Source organism: Hypanus sabinus, chromosome 3 (assembly GCF_030144855.1).
Source record: "Hypanus sabinus isolate sHypSab1 chromosome 3, sHypSab1.hap1, whole genome shotgun sequence".
NCBI lineage: Eukaryota > Metazoa > Chordata > Chondrichthyes > Myliobatiformes > Dasyatidae > Hypanus > Hypanus sabinus.
Window position 1 is genome coordinate 124,219,363 of NC_082708.1, and position 20,089 is coordinate 124,239,451.

The 20,089-nt window shown below is 39.4% G+C and overlaps 1 protein-coding gene across 1 annotated transcript in view; it reads left to right on the top strand.

Moving 5' to 3' along the window:
• The window catches only part of kiaa1109 (KIAA1109 ortholog), a 418,633-nt gene that overhangs the window by 53,446 nt on the left and 345,098 nt on the right, over positions 1-20,089 (top strand). The window contains exon 11 of the mRNA XM_059965080.1: positions 1,059-1,209. Within this exon, the coding sequence (XP_059821063.1) occupies positions 1,059-1,209 (151 nt within the window). The remainder of the gene's footprint in view (positions 1-1,058; positions 1,210-20,089) is intronic.

A 20,089-nucleotide genomic window follows, 5' to 3' on the forward strand; every position in this document is an offset into this window, starting at 1 on the left:
TAAAACAATGTCAAGGCATGCAGAAATGAGTTCGGTGAGGCAGGAGCAAGCTGAGACAATAGGTCTACCTGGACAGGTTGGTATGTGGATCTTGGGTAGGAGGTAGAAATAGGAAGTGCGGGTTGTGGGAACTGTGAGGTTGGTGGCAGTGGATGGGAGATCCAACGTTATCAGCTCTGGGGATCTCCCATTTTATGCTGCTTTTGTGGCCACAGTGTTTTCACTGATAGGAATTTTAACTATTCATTTCAGAAATATAAGTTTCTTATGAGGCCAAAGTACTTATTGTTTTATATCCCTGTTTTCCCTTCATGATTTTCTTTTTCCGTGTACTCCTCTATCCCTTCTACTCAAATAGATTTGTTTGATCCCGGCATCTACCATTTTCCTGACCAGCGCTTCAACATCCCTTATTAGCCAGGGTTCCCTAATTCTGCCAGCCTTGTCCTTCAGTATGATGGGAACACGGCTTTGAACTCCTTATCTTATTTTTAAGTCCCCCGCACTTGCCGGGTGTCCATGTATCTGCTAACAGACTTTCTGAATCATTCTTAGCAAGATCTTGTCTAATGCCATCAAAATCAGAATTCAGGACTTTAACTTGTGGATCAGCCATATCTTTTTCCATAACTGCCTTTACTGATAGAATGTGTTTACTGGTCCCAAAGTGCTCCTCTGCTGACACTTCAGCCACTTGTTCAGCTCATTTTCCAAGGAAGGTCAAATGTTGCCCTCTCTGTTGTAGGGCCATTCACATTTCGCTAGGTAAAGCCTTCCTAAGCACTTATTCTGCCTCATCTAATCCCTTAGCATGATAGCACTCCCATTCAATATTAGGGAAGTTAAAATTGTTTCTCAATACAACTTTATTATTCCTACATCTCTTCACCTATTTGCTCCTCTAATTCTCACTTACTAATGAGGGGCTTATTAGTACATTTTCACCAAAATATCCTTCACTTATTCCTAAGTTCTACATGTAATGCTTCACTGGACTTTACCTCTGCTTGTCATCTTCTGTTTAAATGCACATTTATAGTTTTGATTTTGTTCTATAGGTATTGTACCTGAAGAAACAGTTGAAAATGCTGAAGAAAGTCCTGATAATGAAAGTACAAAATTAGAAGACCTGCCACCCTGTTGGGGACTTGACATTGTTTGTGGTAAAGGAACAGATTTCAACTATGGACCTTGGGCCGATAGACAAAGGTAAAAAGAGACAATTCAACTTTTTGTGTTAAACTACTTCCTCGTGCCAATTTGCCTTGCTGCCTTAAGCAATGGACTGCAAGTGGGTATAGGGTTGTAATACAGAATTAGGTTGAGCGTGTTATTTGATTCCTTCATTGTAAGAATTTTGTCTGATTTATGTTGTCTTTTTCCTTTAATCACAATGCTTTAAACATCCACCAAGATACTTGAATTAAACATGGATATATAGAAATGGGAATGGTAATAATTGTGAACTGAGTAACAAAATAGTTTTATTTGTTTCATTTAGTTATCTTTAATTTGATTTAGTGGCCCTCAAACTTTTTATGCTCCTTCTCCTCTTTGAATTGCAGTTTTTCTGTGTGACTGTATTTCTCCCATTTGCTTCAATTGTTTTATTAATTACTTTGTCCGGTGGAAATATATTTGCCATAACTGAGCATCTTACATTTGCATGCTTGCCTAAAAGCTGGTTTATCTCATTGGCTATGGGTTCCATTGATTAATTGATTAAGATCATTGTGTTTTACCAAACTCTGAAATGTTCTTAAAACCTATTCAGTTGTATCATAACAGAAAAAGAACAAAATCTGACATTCCACCCAGTGCCAGTGTAGAGACCAAAATTGAGTGTTGCAAAGTCATTCCAAGTCCAGATGACCTTGCAAAGTCCTTCTCACAACCTTCTGCAAGGTGTTTTGTAAATTAGGAGTGCTGACCCAGGGACGAGTCAAATAACAGCCTAATATATTTGAGCATAAGGAATTATACCTTCCATTACAATTCCAATATGTAATCTGTCCCAACAGCAGGATGGATCCAATAGAGAAGGTGGTACAGTAGTATATATGTAGTCCTTGGTGTCTTTAATGTTAATGTCAAATCTTATGAAAACTGTCAGACCAAAGATAGGTAAGAAATCTTCCTCCTGATTTATTATTTGTTAAATCAATATTCCTTCATGTTTAACATCACTTAGAATAAGTACTAGATAAGTAATGGCACAGAACATAATCTGGATGGCAAACTTGGTTGTCCTTTACCAAGAGACGTTTGGTAGCACCACCAATGAGCAAATGTCGCATCGAGAAACTGGTGAAACTGCTTAATGGGAAGTAAGGAAAAATGATCAAATATTTGGAGTTATGTACCTTGTACATAGGAACTTGGTTGTGATTTTAGGTTTTGGAGATCAATCATCTTAACTCCTTGTCACTGCTACAGGATCTTTTCAGGGCAGTGACTTGCAACATAAATGATAGATATAGCAGCAAGTCAGAAGATAGCATTTCTTTAATGAGTCAATCACCCTCAAACTTAGAGTAATACCCAACCATTCCCAAAACCCTCTGTAATGCTTTCTTGCCCTTTGGAACAGGAACCTCAGCAATAGCCTGAACCTTGGTCTGCCCAGGTGCCAGTTGGCCCTGGCCTACTACATAGCCAAGATACGAGACAGTGGCATGGCCAAATTCACTTTTAGCAAGGTTTACAGTGAGATTTGCCTTGGATAGCCTAAATTCTTCTTTCAACTATAGTGTGTTGGTTTCTTTTGTTCACTTGGATGAGTGCAATTCATCGTCATTCAGTAAGCTTGCTGGTTTGAAACCATGTCAGTCACTGTTACTGCAGTGTGTGTGTGTACACAACCTGTGAAATGCACTGCAGTTACATGTCATTTGTATGTACTGATATATTTTAAAAAACTCATGACCTCTACCACCAAGAAGGATGAGCAGCAGCTGCATGATTCCTCTCCGAATCATAAACTATTCTGTCTTAGAAGTACGCCGCCCTCCCCATTTTTTTGGTCACTTGATCTAAATTCAGGAACTTGTTTTCTAACAGTATTGTATGACCATCTCCACCAGAAGGACTACAGCATTTCAAGAAGGAGGCTCACAAAAAAATCAAACTGATTTTGATGATCTGATAAATGATCTATACATGCTCTGAAATATTTCCTTTTTATACAGATATAGCAATAAGTTAATGTAACAAATGAAATTAATATGACTGATCTTGCAGCAGTATCCTGGAGTATTTGGGTGAATTCTTGTGTAATCTTCACAGAAAAAGATGGAAGTTGTGTAAATTGTTTCTAACTGTGTCATCCATCTGGTTGTATAAAGTACGCAAAAACCCAAGCTGTTTATTGTCAACAGGTTGTGCTTCAATGTTTCCAACATGTTATAAACATATTGTTTACAAGGTCACTCACTGGTAGATGTATTTCACTCAAAGTATTGAGAGTTTTTTCATAGTCACATGTCGCTCAGTATGCAGGTTGTTGATTCTGATAAATGAAAGAGTTGATTGTGTAATGAAATAGATTGCAGCATGTTATTTAATTTAGTATGAAACAATAGATTTAGTAATTTCCCTTTTCTGTAAATCTCTTGTCAACCTCAGCTTTAGTGATTTAACCCTTGAATATGTGTAGTTAATTATACTTCCCTGTAAACCTTATACAAAGTGTATTCTAGCAGAATTGCATAGTTAAAGTATGTTCCCTTTGATTGGCAAGAACAGAGATGTGTCAATGTTTCTGTTGTATACAGCAGTCTAATAGGGAACTAATTCTTCTGGTAAGATGGCGCCATTAAGTGGTGACTGTTAGCATCCAGTTCTAATAGGGATTCTGAGATATTTCCATTTAGGAATACTATAGTTAAAATTCACAGTCGCAGGCATGGGTACTTCAGTAAACAGCATTGTTTTAAGACATTTAAAAAATATACCTATACTCAAAATTGACAAACCTCAGACAGCACACTCCCCTTTAAGAAAAAATGTATACAGTTTTCCCCTTTAAGAAAATGGAAGCAGGGCCAATATGCTGGTGTAATGGTACGATTGAAACAGAGGCCTTACACTTCCACTCCTGATTATTCTACTGGTGAATGTACAGTTTTTGGAAAATAAAATTACAGACCTCAGAGCAAGATTGCTGGACCAGAGGGACATCAAGGACTGCTGTGAACTTTGCCTCCTTGCCATTTTAGATGCAGTACTGAGCTTGATGGCTTCAGTCCTGCTCATGTAACCTGGAACATTTAGCAGTCAAATACTAACCATTTTATCTGCTGAGGGAGTTTTCTGGCATCATCCTGTTAGCAGTGTATATTCCACTTCTGGCCAATGACAAGACAGGCAACGTAATCAGCAGGTGTGAAACTGTGCACCCTTTTGCCTTCCCTATCATTGTGCGAGATTTCAACCAGATAAGCTTGAAGAAGTATTTGAATAACTACCACCAACATATCACCATCAAGAAAACTTGCTATGCCATTCCACTTGCAGACTTTGGACATTCCGGTCATCTACTCCTGGCGTAGAGGTAGAGATTAAAGACCATAGCACCAGTGATATGGAACAAGAGTGTATGGTCAAGGCCAGTGGAAGGGTTCATACAGGACTGCTTTGACTTGATGGACTGGACTACATTCAGGGATTGATCTTTGAATCTAAATGAGTATACCATAATTGTCACTGACTTCATCAAGACCTGTGCAGATTAGTGTGTGTCTTCAAGGACATTCTGGACATGCCCAAACAAAAGCCATGGATGAACCATGGCATTTGTAGTCTTGCTGAGGGCTACATCTGTGGCACTCAAGACTGGTGATCCAGAACAATACAAGAAGTCAAGGTACAACCTATGGAAGGCTATTTTAAGGGCAAGAAAACAATTCTGATTGATATTAGAGACGGAATCGGGTAAAAGTCACCTCTGGTATGATTTGCAGTCCATTACTTCCTACAAATCAAAACCTAACCTCATGAATGGGTATGATGCTTTACTCCCAGATGAGCTCAATGTCTTTTATGCATGCTTTGAAAGGGTGGATACAACTACACCTGTACAAATTCCTGCAGTATCTGGTGACCCTGTGATCTGTCTTGGAGTCCAACATCAGAGCAACTTTCATAAGGATGAACCTTTGCAAGGTATTTGGGCCTGATGGTGTACTTGGTGGGATTCTGAAAACCTGTGTGCCAACAAACTGGTGGGACTGTTCAAGGACATCTTCAGTCGCTCACTGTTACAGTCGGAGGTTGCCACCTGCTTGAGAAGGGCAGCTGTTATACTAGTGTCAAAGAAGAACAGGGTGAGCTGCCTGAATGACTATCACTCAGAGGTAGTCACGTCCATTGTAATGAAGTACTTTGCGAGGTTGGTCATGGCTATAACCAACTCCTGCCTAAGCAAGAACATGGACCTTCTGCAATTTACGTATTGCTACAATCACCTGGACAATAGTGATATCTATGTCAGGCTACTGCTTATTGACTACAGCTCAGTGTTCAACACAGTCATACCCTCTGTTCTTATCAACAAACTCCAAAACCTGAGCCTCTGTACCTCCCTTTGCAATTGGATCCTTCCTCACCTGGAGGCCATGGTCTGTGCAGATCAGAAATAATAACTCCTCCTTCCTAGCACTCAACACTGGTGCACCTTGAGGATGTGTGCTTAGTCCACTGCTCTACTCTACACCCATGATCGTATGACTATGTACAACTCAAACACCATCTATAAATTTGCCAATGACATAACATTTGTTAGCAAAATTTTAGATGGTGACGAGGAGGTGCAAAATAGATCAGCTGGTTCCTTTGTGTCGCAGCAACAATCTTGCACTCTATGTCAGTAAGATTGTGGAATTGATCATGGACTTCAGGAAAGTGAAATCCAGGCAACAAACACCAGTCCTCACAGAAGGATCAGAAATAGAACGGATGAGCAGTTTCAAGTTCCTGATGGGTCAACATCCCTGAGGATCTATCTTAAGCCCAATACACCGATTCAATTGCAAAGGAGGTATGATAGCAGCTATATTTCATTGGAGCTTGAAGAATCATGGTATGTCACCAAAGACACTTACAAATTTCTACAGCTGTACTATAGAGAGCATTCTAACTTGTTGCATCAGCATCTGGTACGGAGTGGCCACTGTACAGGATAGGAAAAAGTTGTAGAAAGTTGCAGACTCAACCAACTCCATATTGGGCACTAGCCTCCCCAGCATCGAGGTCACCTTCCAAAGGTGATGCTTCAGAAACGCTGCATCTTTCATTATGGACCCACATCACAAAGCACATGCCCTCTTCTCATTGCTACTGTCAAGGATGTGGCTAAGGAACCTGAAGACACAAACTCAACATTTCAGGAACAGCTTGTTCCCCTCCACATGATATTTCCAAATGGACAATGAATCCATTTGTGTATCAGTATATTTTTTTTTACCTTTTTTTGCACTATTTAATTTAATTTGCTTTTTTAATATATTTACCCATAGCACTTATTACTATGTGTTGCAATGCACTGGTTCCGCAAAACATGAAATACAATGATATGTCTATGATATTAAACCTCATTCTAATTTGGGGATAATAGAATGGGCGACTGGAAATGGCATGAAGAGCATTATTTGAATATTGTAATTGTTGCTTTTCTATATTTCAAAACTGCAGATAAGCTGAATATGGCAAATATATTTGGTATGATCTGGGGAATAGAATCAATGCATCTGTTGTTAAAAACGAGCAAGACCAGTGATCTGGCAAATCTGAGTAGCAAATTGGGATAGTTCCTTGTTTATGGAGGGGGTGTTAAAAATTTTGAGAATAAAGCAAGGTTTTCAAATGTGGAATTCAAATGGTTTGAAATTTTAGGAATGATAAACTGTGCTAAAATACTAAAGAAATTATTCATATTTTAAACTGAATAGTTTAAAAATTTCCTGCTAATTTTAGATTTTTTAAGAAATAAAGATATTAAATGAAGCAGTTACAATTTTTCCCACAATTCTTTGTTAAATTGCAATAGTTTTGTATAAATTTGCATGTAATGCAATATGATACCAAACCTGATGTGTGTTATCTGAATTTATTTATGATAGTATTATATAATCCATGCTGCTGTTTGAGCAGAGTTCTGTGGGTGCAAATGTACGAATTGTTGATTTTTGAATGACATGTGAAATCAAGGTGCCTTACTAAGTAGCCTATAAAAGAGGCCACATCATGATTTGGAATGTGTTTTTGACATTATTTAGTAGTCAGCATAATTCAAGCAGATTGTCTGGTCAATCATATTGCTGTAAGCTCCAACCTACTGTTCTTCTGTTAGCTACTGTACTTAATGGCGCAACAAAACATATATACACCAAAGAGATTACTCTTTAATGGCTCATAAAATTGCTTACTGGGACCTGTGCTAATTTATTCTAGTAACAGTGCAAACTCTTTGTGGATGTTTCTGGTTTGAGGACTTATGTGTAGTTGGTGTGAGATTTGATGTTTCTCCCAGTAGAGTAGTTTAAATCCAAGTAATTTCAGGAAATCCATGTACCTGTTGATACTAGTCAGTGATATTTGACTTTGTTGTTTAAGCATTTAAATCTGCCTTCTTCTTGAAATTATTATGCAGCTAGATGAATGCTAAAAGGAGTCATGGCAATGTTGGCACCTTAATTCTTAGATGTTTTGGTGGAAGAAGTGATGCCCTTGTGGTTGAGATCAGAAATCTATGAGGATGATAACATCCTGATATTGAATGCCGTTTCTCTCATTCTACCTTCCTCTAATTCTACAATCTTATCTCATTTGACTCAAAATGTGCCCGGTTTATTTGTTTCCTTTGTTCAGATAAGCACAATCTTGTGCCTTTCTCATTTCAAGGCATTATGAAAGACTACCTAGCCAGGTCCTGAGACCACAGCTCTAGGTTTGAGGAGGAAAATGAATGTATCCAGTACTTGCATACACCAATTCAAATCTTGATACTTGACAATGAAAAATGGTTTAGATATAGCATCTGTACATGATTAATTATGAGACCCAAGTGGACTGCAGCCAGATAAGTGGAAAAGGTGGTCTGGGTGCTAGGTCCTAAAGTCAGCGATTCTATTTATTTATTTATTTATTTATTTGTTTGTTTGTTTTTTGAATTGGTTTGTGTTGACAGTGTGTGGATTGCTTCATGTTGAATGAAATACCTGAGTAGAAATCATTCTTCGTTGTGTTGTAGCTCTGGGTTATGTGTTAAGTTACCATGATTTGATCCTTGGATTTGATGGAGTGGCTTTTTGAAATAATATGTTGGGTTCCTCGCTGCGGTATATACAACCTCTGCCATGCACTTGCAGCCATAGTGATTCCTTATTCAGATTTTTTAGGCAGTAGTGATCCCCAAAATGCTGGTGTTTAAGAGAATAGTGAATAGTAATACTATTGAATTTGAAGTTCTTATTCCATGCGGCCATGAAAAATATTCTTATTGACCCAGAGAGAGAGGGGGAAGGAGATCGATCTATGGCAACGCACACAAAAAACTGGAGGAACTGAGCAGGCCAAGCAGCACCTATGGAAAAGAGTTAACATGAGATGGTTTGGGCTGAGACCCTTCGCCAGGACTGAAGGATCTTTGATGGCTTCTGCTACACTCTTCTGTTTCCTCCCTCATCCAATATCTACTTCCCCCTGTGTTTCCTGCTGCTCTTTCTGAGCCCAGTTGATGGCCAGGGAGTGATGGATGCAGCAACATGTAGCAAAGTGTACGGCCCTTTGCTTGCTTTGACTAACAAAATCTTTACAAACTCCTACAGCCCCCGGCAACTCTGTGATTTCGGTCTCTGAGGCTTTCGTGAGTGTATCCTTCAGGAACCCACGAAGAGCAACTGGTCCAGATAGGGTACATGGCCAACTACTGAGAACCTGTGCTAATCAACTGGCTGGAGTGTTCGCAGCTATCTTTCACCTCTTGCTTCAGCTGTCTGAGGTGCCTCAAGAAGAGCACAGTAATCTGAATCAATGACTATCGTCCAGTGGCACTTACATCCACTGTGATGAAGTGCTTTGAGAGGAGAGTGATGAAACATATAAACTCCAGCCCGAGGAGCAATTTGGATCTGCTCTTAATATGTCTACTGTCACAAAAGGTCCACTGCAGATACAATTTCATTGGCTCTTCACTCAACCCTGGAATATCTGAACAAGGAAGATGCTTACATCAGGATGCTCTTCATTGACTACAGCTCTGTATTCAATGCTACCGTCCCCTCAAAGCTAATCAGTAAGCTTCAAGTTCTAGGCCTCAATGCCTCCTTGTGCAACTGGATCCTCTGTTAACAATTCTGCAGATCCCAGTCGTTCCAACTGGCAACAACGTCTCCTCCACAATCACTATCAACACAGGTGCACCACAAGGCTGTGTTCTTAGCCCTCTGCTCTGCTCACTTTATGCTTGTAATTGTGAGGCTAGCCAGAGTTCCAATGCCATATATAAGTTTTCCTGATGACTCCGCTGTCATTGGTTGAATCAAAGATGGTGATGAATCAGCACCTACGAGGGAGATTGTAAATCTGGTTGAATGGTATCACAACTCACTCAATATTGACAAAACTAAACAGCTGATTATTGACTTCAGGAGAAGGAAAATGGAGTTTGATGAGCCAGTTCTTATCGGGATCAGAGGTGGACAGGGTCAACAGTTTTAAATTTCTTAGTGTTATAATTTCAGAAGTTTTGTCCTATGTCCAGCATGTAAATGCTCTTACAAAGAAGGCACACATTACCTCTGCTTTCTTCGAAGTTTACGAAGCTTCAGCATGTCATCTTAAAACTTCAACAAACTAATACAAATGTGCAGTGGAGGATATGCTGACTGGTTACATCATGGCTTGGTATGGAAATACCAATGCTTTTGAATGGAAAAGCATACCAAAAGCTGATAAACCCTAGTCCATCACAGGTAAAGCCCTCCCCACCATTGTGCATAGGACTGTCATAGGAAAACAGTATCCATCATTGAAGACCCCCACCATCCAGACCATGCTTTCTTTTCATTGATGCCATCAGGGAGGAGATACAGGAGCCCCTGGTCCCACCCTACCAAGATCAGGAACAGTTATTACCCCTCAACCATCATCTTAAAAAATCGAATAAAAAGTTTTTTAAAAACCCATCAGACTGTTGAACCAGAGAGGATAACTTCATTAAACTTCACTCACCCCAGCAATAAATGGATTCCACAACCTATCAGTGACTCTACAATATTTATTGCTTTTTTTTTGTATTTTCATAGTTTGTTGTCTTTTGCACATTGGTTGTTTGTCCATCTTTGTTGTGTGTGTTTTTTCTTTTATTTATATATACCTTGATAATAAATTTACTTTTGAATTTTGACCGTCTTTGGAAAGCACTCTGGATAACTACCTGAGCAGCAGGATTGCATTTTGGGAAGTCAAGGTCCAGCTCCAGTGGCTGCAGTTGTAATTGTGTTGTAGGCATAAACACTTGTCAGAGAATTGAGAGAAGTTTAGAGAGGCTAGTACAGTTGTTTTCTGGCACAGCAGCTAAAAATGGCAGGCAGCATACTTTGTTTCAGAATGTGATGTTCATGGACGCATGGCATCAACCATGTGGAATTATCTACATTCAAGAGTGGCATGTTATTGAAGAGTGATTCACATGTTGATTTGGGAGTACCAGGTAAGTGTGGTCAGTTTACTTTTTGAACTTCTATGAAGCTTGCAATCCAGTAAAATCAATATGCTCCTGTCACCTGCTCTCCAATTGAAGAGGAATTGTATTCTCTTTGAGAATGGAAAGCACTTGTGGCATTCTGAATTGTGGAGAGTTGCAAACTGGGAATTAAGGCACATATCAGCTGTCACCAGAAGAACTGATTTTGAAATAGTTCGGGGTACTCCTAACCAGGTTTTAATAGATACATTTAATGTCAGAGAAATGTATACAATATACATCCTGAAATTCTTCTTCGGAAACATCCATGAAAACAGAAGAATGAATGGCAATTAAATGTTCGAAACCCAAAGGTCCACACCAACTCCCCCTCCCATGCACAAGTAGCAGCAAAGCAATGACCCCCCCCTTCCTCCACCAGCAAAAAGCATTGGCACCCCCCACCGAGCACTCAAGGATGCAGCAAAGCATCAGTAAAGACACAGACTTGTAGTGCCCCACAGACTACTCGTTCACCTGATAATTCGACATACCACAGGCTCTCTCTGTACCTTATAAGAGAAAATGAGGTGTCCCTGTTTCACAGTGAGAGGGAGACATAAAACAATTTGCTGATTTTATGGTGTTAAAAGTCTGTTGCATTGCTTCTTACGAGCTCTGTGCCCAAAGAACTCGGGTCTGTAGACACACAGCCAGCAGCCAGCTCGCTGCTTTCAGTCTTCCGTGTACTCCCACGACACATCAGGTGGTGGTATCGGCCTTGAATCCACCCGCCTCCAGAGCCATGAAAATCTGGCACCCTAAAGGCATGCTAGTCTTCCAGACCACATCCTTGGCATATCGAAAAGTGGCGGGTCATGAGGCCCTGAGAGCGAGTCCCATTTCCACAAAGAACCGAAGTCAGCGTGTAACTTGAGGTCAGGCTCTTCAAAAGAGCTTTGAAAGGGGAGAAAAAGAGAGATCAAAGATAGAAGTAGAGCTTTTTCCGAAGATGCAGCAAAGGAGCTGCCATTGGTCACCATCATCCTCCTAAGCCAGGGGTCGGCAACGTTTACCACTGAAAGAGCCAATATGGACCCATTTCCCACAGAAAAGAAAACACTGGGAGCCACAAAATGAAATAACACTGCATACAACGGGGTTTTTTTTGCCTTTATGCTATGTATAAACAAACTATAATGTGTTGCATTTATGAAATTGATGAACTCCTGCAGAGAAAACGAAATTACATTTCTGCATGCAACAAAAACATTTTGAACTCCGAAAAAAAGACGTTGGGTTGAATGTTACTCCATAGGTAGCCTACCTTGGATCGAAGAATTAAAAGAAAGCGCGCACTGGCGGGTGTCAGGCATTGGCAGTTGTGATGTATATTAATAGCGATAAAAAAACACGTCGTAGCGGTGTGCTACATGCAGCACTAAAATAAAGACTGCAGTCAAAGGTAACTTTATTCGAACTAAACAGCCTTGCTTTAAAGCCTCCCTCAACCCGTCCCCGTGGGCGTGGATGCTCCAAAAGACACGTACTCACAAACCCCCGTAGGCTATCTCCCTTAGCCGGAACGGTGGCTAATTGTGAGCCGGTTCGGATGTGCCAGGAAATGGTGTCTCCACAAAGTTTTCAGATTGTACAAGATCACCATAATCTTCAAATTTCGAATTACATTTCAAAAACCTAACAAACCACGGGGAGCCGCATCACAGAGATGAAAGAGCCGCAGGGTGCCGACCTCTGTCCTAGGCTCTGCCCAAGATCACCTTTATTGGCAGAACCTTTCAGCTAAAGGTTCTATAAACTCCTTCTCTGGGTGGATCTTTTCCCTGCGCTCCTTGCATCTTTCACCAGGACACCTGGTTGGATCACTTCTGTGCAGAGGCAAAAAAAAAAACTGTAGTTATAAAAGTGATGACTTATTTGAGGAATTAAAATAATGTTGAATACATGTTGTTATGAATGTGCCACAACTCTGAGGGACCGAAGGGTACAAAGTAGCCCCCTCCTTTTTGAGAATCGCAAGATCGCTATTAATTCGGGTCTGGGACCCAGGAAATGAGAGAGAGACTCGCAGGATCCTCAAGGTTTGGAATGTGTCCTGGGCCTCCGAAAGTCAAAGCCACGGATAATGGCCATTGTCTCTGAGAGACGGAATTGTGTATTGAGTACTGTACTATTCATTGAAGCCCTCAGGGAATGACCAAAGTGGGCTGGTTGAGGGATGGCACCATCCCAATATGATTGACATCTGAGACCCCTGTGAGTAAGGATAAAAGAGGGTCTGGGGAACAACCCCTTTAGACGCGCCAGGAGGAACGCTAGAAATCCCGTGACAGCGTTTACTAGCGACAGCCGGTGGGGCTCGCATGCGTCCTTTTCCTTTGCCTAGGAATTAGCGGGCTTCCACGGAATGGGCTTAGCAAAAGGACCGACTACAAAAACGGAACTCTCAAAGGATCGACATCAATAAAAGGAAAAACTGGCAAGTTCTAAAAATCCGTCTCTCTCTCCAACCAAAAGCTGCAGCCAGAATGAACTTGAGTGACTGTTATATTTCCATCGGACAATACATTATCCCCTAGACAACGATAGAGCTATTTCTTTTTGATTATACCCGCACCTTTTGATCTAGTATTGACAACGTATAGTATCTGTATGTTTGCATTGATATTATATTTGTGTATTTTTACCAATAAATATTGTTAAAATAGTACCATCAGACTTCAACGGACCTCTCTGTCTTTGCTGGTAAGTTACCCAGTTACGGGGTATGTAACAATGTCTCCATGTCTATCTCACTTGTTTATTGCAACAGCTTGGCAAAGTTCAAGATTGTTTATTTCAGCACATGAGTGTAAAGAAAAACAAAATGATTGTTACACTGGATCCGAAGTTTATGGAGGGATGCAGTTTGCTGAGTGGCTCTGCAGAGGAGTGGCTAATGTGGATGTAGTTTTGGAGGTGGTGGAGTGGGTTAATGAGGGGAGTTGTTGATGAGCTTTATGGTTTGGGGGGCACTGGGGGGGGAAGTAACTGATTTTTGTGTGTGTGTATGTATTATAATATGTGTGATACACAGTGATACAGTATATTAGGATGTTCTTTCTTAACTGAACATCTTCAGGTGGCTGCGTGTGTTGATATGCATAATTCAGTTCCCTTCAGCCTCCTCAGAAAGTAGAAGCAATGGTGAGCTTTCTTGTCTGTTCTGGGACCAGGAGAGGGCTAATATCCTGACATTTGTATTTTAGTATCAAAGTCATTTTAGTATAAAATGTCTCCTGAAATAGAAATTTTTATTTCAGTGCATTTATGAATATTGATACAAGGTATAAATAAACCAGCATCCATAGTGATGGTGAAACTTTGTAAATGTTTTCAATGGTTTTAAATGCAATACATATTGCATTTTAAACCACTGAGGGCATTTATAAAGTTTCTTGCATTTCTTGGTGCTTAGTGCTTCTTGTTTCAAGCATTTCCATTAGACTGACATTCTGGCATATTATAGTGTTATGCTAGATTTCCAGTAATGGTGGGTTTAGGTTCTGTGAGGTTGTAAATGACATTGTCAAATGGAACTGCAAAATGATTTATGAGATAATAGGTGCAGTAATGTATTGTGTGTGTTTTTTGTGTATATTGCTTTTTTTGTTTGTATCACAATGACAAAGACAGATGTCTTGCAACAGGAGTTCATTAATTCAAACTCATCAATGTGCTAGACACATTGTGCATGTAAAATACATTTTAAGATGCCACACAGTGAGATTGTGAAGATTTTTCTTTGATGTGTCCTGTTTAAGAATGTCCTTCATATAAAAACAAAAGAGAAAAAATAAAGCCCATTAGATTCTTCCAGTATTTAGCAGGAGTGTTTTCACTAGTGATTTAGTAAAGTACAACAGTGGGCGTGCGAAATGTTCGTGCTATTCCTCTTGAACTGTGAAAACACCCAATAGTATGATAAATATAGATTTTGTTCTTTGAAACTTGAGCTGGTTTGCACTGATGCTGGTAATAGTAGCTCTGAACTCTGGATATCAGTTTTAAATGTAAATTCAGAATATTAAACAAAACTGCAAGTTTTAAGTTTGTTTACATCAGGGCTACTGTTAAATAATCCCAATAGATTTTGAAATGTGTTGTTTAAACCACAAGCTGAACGAAAATTTTCATTGATTAACTTAATGTGTGGAGCTGTTAAATGTGGTGTACTTTCTTCTTGGAGAGTTATAGAGCTGCATGCTGGAAGAAAGTGACGCATTGTTTGGGTTTGCATTATTTGGCCATGTTAAACAAGTTGTGTTTGTGATTATCTAGAAGGTTTTACATTTTGCACAACTTGAATTTGGATTGAAGGAATCAGCAGTGATGTTTGGAAAGCAATTGGATAACAAATTAGTTAAGGAAGAATGTATAACTGGTTAATGCAAGAGTAAAAGAAGCCTGCACAAAATCTCAGGCAATGTTTTCAGTATCACATTCTGTAGTAGGAAGGTATAAAAAGAAATTAAAACATTTAATTAAGATAGTGCCTTTTCAATGGCATAGAGTTACCTTAACAGTGTTTCAAAATTATGAATGGTTATCACAATAATATGAATGGTTAAAACAGTAATGGATTACCTCTATTAGTTGATAACTGAGTAATTAAAATGCATTAAATTTGATAGAATATCTATAGATATTCAAATTCAGGAGAATTCTCAATAATTTTAAGTGTGATTTACAGTTGTAAAAGTAACTACTTTCCAATTCTATTCCTTAGTAGGCAAGGTTTAAATGAGAAACTCTTGCTTGATTGGCAACTCCTTTATTCTCTTTGCACTTAGTTGACCCTTTATTCATTTTTATCTTTGAATTTTCAAAATCCTCTTCCCATTTTGTAATTTTTCATCTTTCTGAAAGTATTAATGCTCGTTATCCAGCCGGAGTCCTTTGGTTTACTCCCTTTTTTGACTGCTTTCTTGTCTTTCCTTGTCCTTTATTTCTTTAATGAGATCTTCTGATTTTTGCAGCTTCAAATAAACTGGTCTCTCTGAGTTACAAAAAGACCTGATCTATGTAAATCTGATTTATGCAAATTTTCCCATAAATTTTTAAAGCATTCTTCTGGACATGTACGTTACCTTTGGATAAACAAACATCTTCAGCTGTTATGGAATGGAGCACCAGCTAATTCAGTCAAAAGATAAGGAAGAACCTCCCCACAATAATCAGATTCACTGTCTTGTAAGATTGCAACAGCCAGTTTACAGCAGGAGCCCACTTAAGAGATTTGTTTTTATTTGAAACAGTCAGGGCAAATCTCATCTGCTTACTGTAATAAAATTCTTTATGAAACAAAATGACATCTATTGGTAACCCCCTGGGTCGCCTCAGGCTGGCTCAGCTCGTTTCGTCTAGGGCAGGGGTGGGCAAACTTTTTGACTTGTGGGCCACAAAGGGTTCTAAAATTTGACAGGGGGGGCCGGACCAGGAGCAGATGGACGGAGTGTTTTGGTAATACACCTCATAAGAGAAAATAAAATATCATGGGATATGTAGAAAACATGTGCTTTAATTTCAATTGAAAATGAACAAAATACATTACAACAAAATATCTGTCTTTGAAGTCCCATGGTATTTAGCTATTTATTGAAATGACTTTTAAAACACTGAAAATTAAATGAATAAAATACAGCTTTTTTTAATAGTAACAGTTATTATTTTAAAGCACTGAAAATTCCGTTATCCTTCAAGATATTATCATCATCACTCTCCTCCTGACTGTCTTTATTTCAAAAACGGTAGGAGATGCAGGTCTACTTGTCCTGCTCCTTCATATTCAATTGTCCCCTGTGCCAAAACTCAACAACGACCAGCACAAGGACAGAACAGTGACAGCGCGCCAATATGCGGAGCGCGTTATTTGATCTGGAGCGCATTTTTTATTTTGAGAACGTACGTGCACCTGCGCACTACTCATGTCCATCACTTAACAGAAATGACATGTAACATGTAAGGCTTATTGAAAAAAATATTTTCAAATGCATTTTTTACATAACACAACGAAGAAACTTCTTCTTAATTTCAGTGGGAACAGTGTTGTTGGTCTCCCTTTTTAGCCAGCGCATCAAAGTCTGGATTTAGTTTTGTTGTGGCGATTCTCAGGATGGATCTGAGGTGTTGGTCAGTTAACTTGGATCTGTGGCTGGCTTTGTTGATGTTCATGACGCTGAACGCCTGTTCACACAAATAGGTCGAGCTGAACAAAGAGTAAAGCGCAAATGTGGAGTAATACGCTGCACCTCAACCAAGGTCAATGTATATAGAGTGCGTCATCTATTGGGAAAACGCCAGAATTCCGGGGAAAAAACGTTAACAAGGTTTATTAATATAATTTCATCAAGTTCTGCGGGCCGGATTAAAAAGCTTAATGGGCCGCTTATGGCCCCCGGGCCGTAGTTTGCCCATGCCTGGTCTAGGGGGAGCAGCCTTCGGCCCCGCCAAACTGGGTAATCAGCTGGTGTGGATGCTGTGTGATGTCCCCGCCTCGCCCAAAAACAGACAGTACACCATAAGCGATTAAATGAGTACAATTTATAAAGGTTACTATAACTAAGTGATTAATAATGATACAAGAGAAAATTAAAGAAAAGGCGCCAAACTTATCGAAGTCCAAACCACTTCGTGCACAACCGTTGGAGCTCAATTACTGAAGTCTTCTGGCCACCATTCGATCCCCTCCGAACTCCTCGACTCGCAGCTCAGGACCCTCCGAACTCCTCGACTCGCAGCTCAGGACCCTCCAAACTCCTCGACTCGCAGCTCAGAACCCTCCGAACTCCTCGACTCGCAGCTCAAGACCCTCCGAGTGGTCAACCAAGCACATCTAGCTTCATCCCCCCCTCCTCGGAGTAGCTCTCGGACTCGGACCCCCGCTTGGGGTCCGATCCTCGCCCAACTTACAGCATTGCATCCTCTCTCTCGACCCCCTTGCGCCAATCTGCCCAAAAGCCCGTCAACAAAAGCTTACAGACTCAGAAGAAAGAACATTAATCCCCATTTGGTTTACAAAGGAATACCATTCTCGTTATCAGTAAATTAGCATTCCTGCTAGTTAACAAAATGAAGAAACCCTTTCCCAACAGTAACAAAGAGAAAAAAGAAACCCCTTTACATATTGTTTTGTGACTTAATATTTCTTAAATCCCAAACATCTAACAATGATTATTATTTTATAATTGGCTTGTCATGATTTTATGAGAAGATTGGCCTGGAAACTGATCTCAGTTACTAATGGGTGAAAATTAGCGTATATTTGGGATTGTAGCTGGTATAGAGAAAAGATTGATTGAGATGCTTGATTGTTCCAGAAAGGAAGTCTTGGCTCAGTCTGTCTGTATCCCTACTTCAATGACCTGTAGAATCACTTCATCTTAGAATACAGATTAGTTTGATTATGTACCACAGGTGACCACAGAAGTGTAATGTATGAGTCAGTACTTTTAGAGAAGATAAAGTTAAATGAAAAAAAATTATTACTATTGCATTATATTTTTAAGCCTTAAGGGGCTTCTGTAATAAATGAATCTGCAATGAATCAGTCTGCAATTTTAAAATTACATTTACAAATCATCACATGGTTTGTTTAATGTTTTTTTAATTTTGCAAAAACATTTGGCTTTTTTAATGGTATATTTTGTCATTTATTGAACAGTTTTTGTCCAGTCTTCTTGAGAATCTTTTAAATGCTATTCAAATACTTTTTAAAATTCAGGTGATTGCATCAAGACTATGAATTTGCAACAATTTTAGTGATATAGAATATCATTGACCAACATTTTGTTTAACAGTAATACTTAAGGCATTAACAAATGATGATAAAAAATTATTTCAAAGAGAATTATACCATGATGTTAAAAGATGAGCGCAACAGCCACAATTTCTAAACTACCTGCCTCAAATGATTTATTTGACGTAATTTATTTTACTGCCTTCAAGGTTTTTGATACCACCAGTTAGTCATTTCTGCTATTCAAAACACACCTTAAATGATAGTGAGAGGAATAAGTACTATATCTTTGATGTTTATTGCTTTTACTTTTGTATTGCTAACTTGTACATTAAAGGTTTATTTTATTTACTAACACATTAATGCACATTGCTATCTTCAGTTCACTTTTTAAGAAAGGATGGAGTCGTAGAATATACCAACACAGAAACAGGCCATTCACTCGATCTAGTTTGTTCTGAGCCATTAGTCTGCCTATGCTGAAATCAAATCTACATCTCACCACTTGTGCTGGCACCCTCTGAGTTAGAAGTTTCCCTTCATGTTCCTCTTAAACATTTTACCTTTCACCCTTAATCCATGATCTCAAGTTGTCTCACCCACTTTAGTGGAAAAGCCTGCTTGCATTCTCCCTATATATTCCCCTATAATCTTGTATACCTCTATCAAATCTCCCGTCAATCTACGCCCTAGGGAATACAGTCCTAACCTATTCAACCTTTCCCTTAAACTGGAGTCCTTAAGTCCTGGCAACATTCTTGTAAATTTTCTCTGCACTCTTTCAACCTTGTTTACATGTTTTCTGTAGGTGGGTGACCAGTACTCCAAATTAGGCCTCACCAATGTTTTAAACAATTTCAACATAACATCTCAACTCCTGTACTCATACATTGATTTATGAAGGACAATATGCCAAAAGCTTTCTTCACAATTCTCATCTACCTGTAAGGCCACTTTCACGGAGTTAAGGATCTGTATTCCCAAATCCTGTTCAAATTGATTCCTCAGTGCCTGTAGCTCACCATGTAAGACCTATCCTGACTGCCCCTCTTAAAGTGCAGTACCTCACACTTGTCTGCATTAAATTCCATCTGCCATTTTCAGATGCTTAATCAAGTGTCTAACTTCCAGATCCAACTGCAAGCTTTGATAGTCTTCCTAGCTGTTTACTACACCCCTAATCTTGGTATCATCCACAAGTTTGTTGATCTAAACCACATTATCATCCAGATCTTTGATCTAGATGACAAGCAACAACAACAGATTCAGCACTGATCACTGGTCACAGGTCTCCAGTCAGAGAAACAACCACCTATTACCACTCCCTGGGTTTTCCTGTGAAGTCAACGTCTAATCTAGTTTACTACCTCATCTTGAATGCCAAGTGACAACTTTCTTGACCAACTTCCCATGTGGCACCTTGTTAAAGACCTTGCTAGAGTCCAACATCCACTCCACTGACGTGCTCATTATCTCTTGAAAATCAGTGTTCCCTAAACCTGTTATCCTTTCCTTTTATTCTGACAGGAATATATATATACACTATTCTCAAAATTTCACTTTGAAGGCCTTACACTTAATAAGTCCACGTTGCCTGAAAACTGCCT